Source organism: Phoxinus phoxinus, assembly GCF_949152265.1.
Source record: "Phoxinus phoxinus genome assembly, chromosome: 25".
NCBI classification, from domain to species: Eukaryota; Metazoa; Chordata; class Actinopteri; order Cypriniformes; family Leuciscidae; genus Phoxinus; species Phoxinus phoxinus.
This window is the reverse complement of record NC_136900.1, coordinates 14,725,028-14,731,027: the sequence shown is the minus strand read 5'-3', so window position 1 is coordinate 14,731,027 and position 6,000 is coordinate 14,725,028. Positions and strand designations below refer to the sequence as shown.

The 6,000-nt window shown below is 35.2% G+C and overlaps 1 protein-coding gene across 1 annotated transcript in view; it reads left to right on the top strand.

The window, feature by feature from the left end:
- Window positions 1-384: 384 nt before the first annotated feature.
- nav2b (neuron navigator 2b) overlaps window positions 385-6,000 on the top strand; it is a gene marked incomplete at its 5' end in the record, with an annotated part of 65,071 nt that continues 59,455 nt past the window's right edge. Inside the window, 3 exons of the mRNA XM_079604058.1 lie at window positions 385-615; window positions 4,653-4,770; window positions 5,250-5,302. Coding sequence (XP_079460184.1) covers window positions 385-615; window positions 4,653-4,770; window positions 5,250-5,302 — 402 coding nt within the window. The remainder of the gene's footprint in view (window positions 616-4,652; window positions 4,771-5,249; window positions 5,303-6,000) is intronic.

Sequence of the window (6,000 nt, the reverse complement as noted above, 5' to 3'; positions counted from 1 at the left end):
TGCCTGCCAGAGAGTGTCCGCTTCTCTGGGCTATATTGGGCGACTCCTCGCTGCTGTGGGACTAGCAGGTGGCGGGCGGAGTCCAGATCCCAAGTCGAATATGGAGTAGAGCTTCATTGGATGAGAAGAACGACTGAAGATACTGATGACGGGGAAGGATTTGGCTGATTGTCATGGGAAAATCACATTATTAGAAGGTTTAGCAAGACGTCTGTGTGCTGCCAAGCTTTCCAGTGCTGCATGAATGTGAGTTTGTGGACACACTTCCCACTGCATTGCTCCAGCTGTTAAAGTCAGCGTGTGCGGTTGCTCCGAGCCTTGTGCCTCTGCAACCAGACAACTTTGTGCCAGCGTGTGCGTGGTTGAATGTAAAAGGATAAGAAGATGCCTGCTATTCTAGTCGCGTCCAAGATGAAGTCGGGATTGCCCAAACCTGTGCATGGTACCGCGCTACCCATTCCAGCTAGGGTAGCAACCCAACAGAATGGACCACTGAAGCCCACGCAGCCCAGCCTCATCCCCTTGAAGTCTCCCATCTACAGACAGCAAAGTCAAGGCACTGCAACTTTACTGAAAAAGTACCAGAATGCCAAAGAAACATCAGGAGACCCTCAGGTTGGAACACTGATGCTTCATTTATATGTGGCTTTGTGGTTGCATTGATTCATGTTCTAACAGATGATCTTCCTTATATGGATAGTTTGATTCCACACAGACAGTTTTATACTTTGATTAAATAAATAAAAAAAATATTAATTTGTGCATTGACCACTTGATCAGTTATCTTTATAGTACTATTGATCTACAACAGGTTTTTTTTTTGTTATTGTGCAAATTATTACTTTGTTTCTTGCAATGCAACTTGATATTTCACGATTATGACTTTGTTTCTCATAATGGCAACTTTATATCTCACAATTGCAACTTTGTTTCTCATACTTCAGAGTTGCGACTCTCAAGTAATTTCAAGTAATTGCGACTATATTTTTACAATATGACGTTAAATCATAGTTAAGACTTTGTAATGGCTACTTTATATGTTAAAATTGCAAATTTCTTGTAACCTTTTATCGAACATTTGTTTTTTTATACTTGCGACTATCTTGCAGTGCGACTTGTTTCTCGTAATTGCAACTTTATATCTCACAATTAAAACTTTATTTCTTGTAAATGTTACTATATATCTCAAAACTATAACTTTCTTGTAACTGTTTATCTCATAATTGGGACTGTTTCTTATATTTGCAACTTTATGTCTTGCAATGTGACTATATCTCACAATTGACACTATATCTCACAATTACAACTTTGTTTCTTGTAATTGCTACTATATATCTCAAAACTATAACTTTCTTGTAACTTTTTATCTCATAACTGGGACAGTTTCTCATATTTGCAACTTTATATCTTGCAATGTGACTATATCTCACAATTACAAATTTGTTTCTTGTCATTGATCCTTCATATATCAAAACTACAATTTTCTTATAACTGTTTATCTCATAATGGGGACTGTTTCTTATATTTGCAACTTTATGCCTCGCAATGTAACTTTGTCTCACATTTACGACTTTGTTTCTTGTAATTGCTACTTTAGATCTGACATTTGCGACTGTTTCTCATTCTTGCGATTTTTATATCTACTTATGACTTCATATCTCGCAACAAAATAAGTTTCTCGTAATTGCAACTTTATGTCTTACAATTGTGACTTTAAATCTCACTATGACGTTTTGTTTCTTGTAATTGTAACTTTATATCTCACAATATAACTAAAAAACTAACATTTACCACCATAACATAAAGTAAAGCTTGTGCCCATATTCCAGCATGACTTGACCTACAACAGATGTGTACATTGTATTCATGTCTTCGAAACAGTTTCTCTTTGGCCACATTACCACCATTGTAACTACTGTTTGTAGAGCTTCCCGCTGAAAGCTCATGTGTTTATACATTTACATGTTAAAAATATTATGCTTTGTAAGAATAGATCCTGCTGACCTGGTCAAAGCAAATTGCCTATGAAAAGTCGCAATGTTCTTCTTTTGGTCCATGGCAGCGGTGTGTAAGTTTATGTCTATGTGTGTATGCGTACATGTGTTTATATAGCTTCATACGTTCAGTCGAGCTTTGAAGGCAGCGAAGAGCCAAGTTCTTCATGTGGCGGGGTAGAATGAAAAGCTCAGCCAGTTGGCCTGTAATTACAGCGCAAACGCACACATAGACACGGTCATGGAGGTTTTACTACAGTGCTCCATTAGTGGCGGTGAGCCGCACTGCAGGTGGGCATTTGGCCATGTGGATGGGACGCCACACACACCAATCCCAGAGGCCAATAGTGGGCACCCTTTAGCAGACACTGGTACTAATATACTACTATGCCCTCACACTGCACTGCTGTCCCTCTTTGTTCTGGCCTGGAAGCTGGAAAATGCTTCACATTAATGAAAATGGCACTGAATGTGTTTTGGGACAGCATTGGTGTGAGGATTAGGTTGCCATTTCAGTCACGGTTGGCTGCCTTGTAAAACAACGTGATGATTGCAGTTACTAGTTTGTTAAATATCTGCTTCTAGTCTTGTGTTTGGAAATGATGGGAATTACCAGAAAAAGACAAGGAATGGAAAGTCCATTACAAGTTTAGGGACCACTTTTTTTCTCTCTAAATTGTCCTGCACAAATTGAATTGCTTGGGTTTTATTGAGCTGATCTTTAAAAACGTGATCTTGAACCTTAAATGGAGAAATGCAATGTGGCATGTTTACTCTGTTTTACAAAAAGTGCTTTGGGGGTACCATAGTTTGCTGATTCTGTCCAAATACCATAGTTTACAATACCGTACTTTGATTCTGTATTCATATTTAAATTTGGTACTTACATGGTACTTCAAATGGCTTTAGCATTGTAAAAGTCCAGCAACTACCATAGTCTTTTTTTTTTTTTTGGAGGTATCTTGTTTTTAGCACCACTGTATATATATATATATATATTTATTTTTTTGTCAAATCAACTTAGATAATAATTTGTGTTTCAGGTAACATCATATTTTGAGTTTAAGGCATCCAGGTAACTTACTTTGTTAAACCAACATTTTAAAAAAGAATGGAATGAAAATCTTCAACTTAAATGAAAATTAAAAATGTTGCCTTGGCTGAACTGATATAAGTAATACTAGATATAAATTACTAAAACAAAACAAAAAAGAATAAAGTAAAGTTCAATTATTATATATATATATATATATATATATATATATATATATATATATATATATATATATATATAATAAAAAAACTGAAAATTAAAAAAAAGCTACATCAAAATAAATCCTATAATAGAATATTAAAGAATATTAAAATATCACTTTCCATTCACCTTCAAAACACTACCAGTTGATTAATCTTGAATCTTAACCCACATTTTTTGTTGACATTGACTTGAGATTGATTTATGTTATGAAAATGGAAATTATTTCTTTTAAGTCTTTAATAAGTCTTTTAGACACCAAACAGAACATGATGGCTAAACGCTGATTTGTTCTAATGTAATTGCGTACGTAATGCATCTTCATGTGAACATGGAACCTGGTTACTCATACCTTTTCCCCTATGTTTTTATTATTCAGTATTATTATTCCCACATGCAGTCCACCGCAGCCTAGAGGTTGTTTACAGTGAAGGGGTGGAGCGGTTCTCCAGGCTCTGTGGGCAGAAATACAAACAACCCCCTGCAGAACTCACAAGGAGTCTCTGTATTAAAACCAGCAGTGGCTCCAGCATTAAATGGTCCATGCTTAGCTCTGATCTGCATGATGTGCAGTCACACCAGTTCTTATGTCCCATTTAGACCCATAGACATAACTAGACCAGCAACAAAACACCTACAGCCCTTCATTTCTGACCTCTAGGGGCCTATTGAGACTCTGCTGCCTCCCAATGCTCACTTTTTGTAGTTGCATGATGATTATAGAAAAGATAGAAAGGCATCAGGTGGTATGTTTGGAATTGCATAGTATAATACACATGGAGCAATGCACTTTTTTTTAGACTGCTACTTTTTTCCATTTAGAAATTTGTATGTTTTTATTTAAATTATTTCTAAATATTTATTTAAAAAACAACAACATATATTATTATATCAGACTGCCATTTTTTCATTTAGAATTTGTGCATATGTATATATAAAAAAAATATATTTAACAATAACATTTTTCATCAGACTGCCATTGTTTATAAAATGTTTTAAAACATTTAAAAATATTTATTCCAATAAATACAATACAAATTAGTATTATTATTTACTCATTTTTGCTATTTTAATCCAAAAAATAATGGGATTAAAATTGGTAAATAATCAAATATGTTTCCAAAGATACCATACTGTTTAAATTGTTTATCACTTTTTGTGTTAATGTTTCAAGTATAACCTAAAAAAAAAAAAAATGTCAACCTGATATTCCAGACCCTTTTGACAGCTTGCTTATATTAATTTTCTTGGAAATTTCCCTGTCTACACTCTGATATTTAAATGGTAGCTGATCGGCCACAATGTGGCATTTGTCTTTCATCCATGTAAGCTCTAAACCCAGAGTTAGATGTTAAGTGCCTTTTCCTCATTCGGTCTCTCTCTATTTTTCTTTGGATGAATAGATTTATACAGATTGGGCCAACCACTACCTAGCCAAGTCCGGACACACACGCCTGATTAAAGACCTCCAACAGGATGTTGCCGATGGCGTTTTGTTGGCAGAAATCATTCAGGTTGTAGGTAAGATTAAAGATATAAAAAAATCATTTTCCATACTTCAACAAACCCCTCTTCTTCCTTCAGAAAAAATTAATACATAAAACCTACAATTTTGCTCCACCGTACCAGTAAATCTAACCATAATGAGTAGGTCGAGGAGGAGGACTGGGAAAGAAATGGACACACAAGTATCAAGAAAACTCACCACCTTTGTTACTTTGAATGTGTTCTGAAGCTGTTTTATGAGATCAGTTTCTGAAAAGGGCCAATTTGTGGATGGTTTATGAGGCTACAAACTGAGTTGTGAACATCTTATTAAGCCAAAATGTAATAAACGTATGCAAGAGGAGGATACACATTCCTATTCTCATTCCTATTACAAATACAAAAGCCTGAAGACCACACCAAGTGGATGATGTGTTCATAAAACCAACTAGCAGGTATAAAATGGTGTTAGGCCTACTTTAATTCAGTGCCTCTGTTTTCTTTTTTCCATTCAGCAAATGAAAAGATTGCCGATATCAACGGATTCCCAGAGAGTCGCTCTCAAATGGTAAGCCTCAAAATTGGTTTATCGTAATTTCTGTCCTGCGTGATAGGAAAAGTAACAAAACACAATATGTCAAACTCTCAATCGAATGTCACTGTCACTTGGTGGTGGATCTGGTGAAGAAGTGCTCAAAATATTGATTTTGAAGATATTGAAAATGATAGTTTTGAGAATATGGTAGACAAGCCTCGACATTTAAGCCTTGTCATGTGCTTGTCCTTTGGACAAGTAAATCACTCCTTCCCTTTTTTGGTGGTGTAGGCCTAAATATAATTTATTCTAAAGCAATTTTCTCATTAGCTTTTACATAGGCCTACTTAAATCTGCATATTTTAAAAAAAATATTTAGCCTACCCCAGGGCGTTATTTACTTTTATAAAGGCCGATTTTCTTTAACCTTATTAAATGTAGCCTATCGTATGCATCATCTTTCATGTCAAATTATTACATTTGGGCAACAAATTCAGCTAGACACTAGGGCTGCAATCAAATTTAATAATTTACATTGCAAAATTACAACTGCAATAAATAATGCTATGAGATTAATAATGTAGCCTAGGCTAAATACATTTTTGCAAATACATATAAGAAAAAATGCAATGATAGCCTACTTTTAAACATTAAACTAAACCGCCAAAAGGTGGCGGCAAGTGACCGTCTTAATGAGTGAGTCATTGAGTCATTCATTCAAACGATTCGTT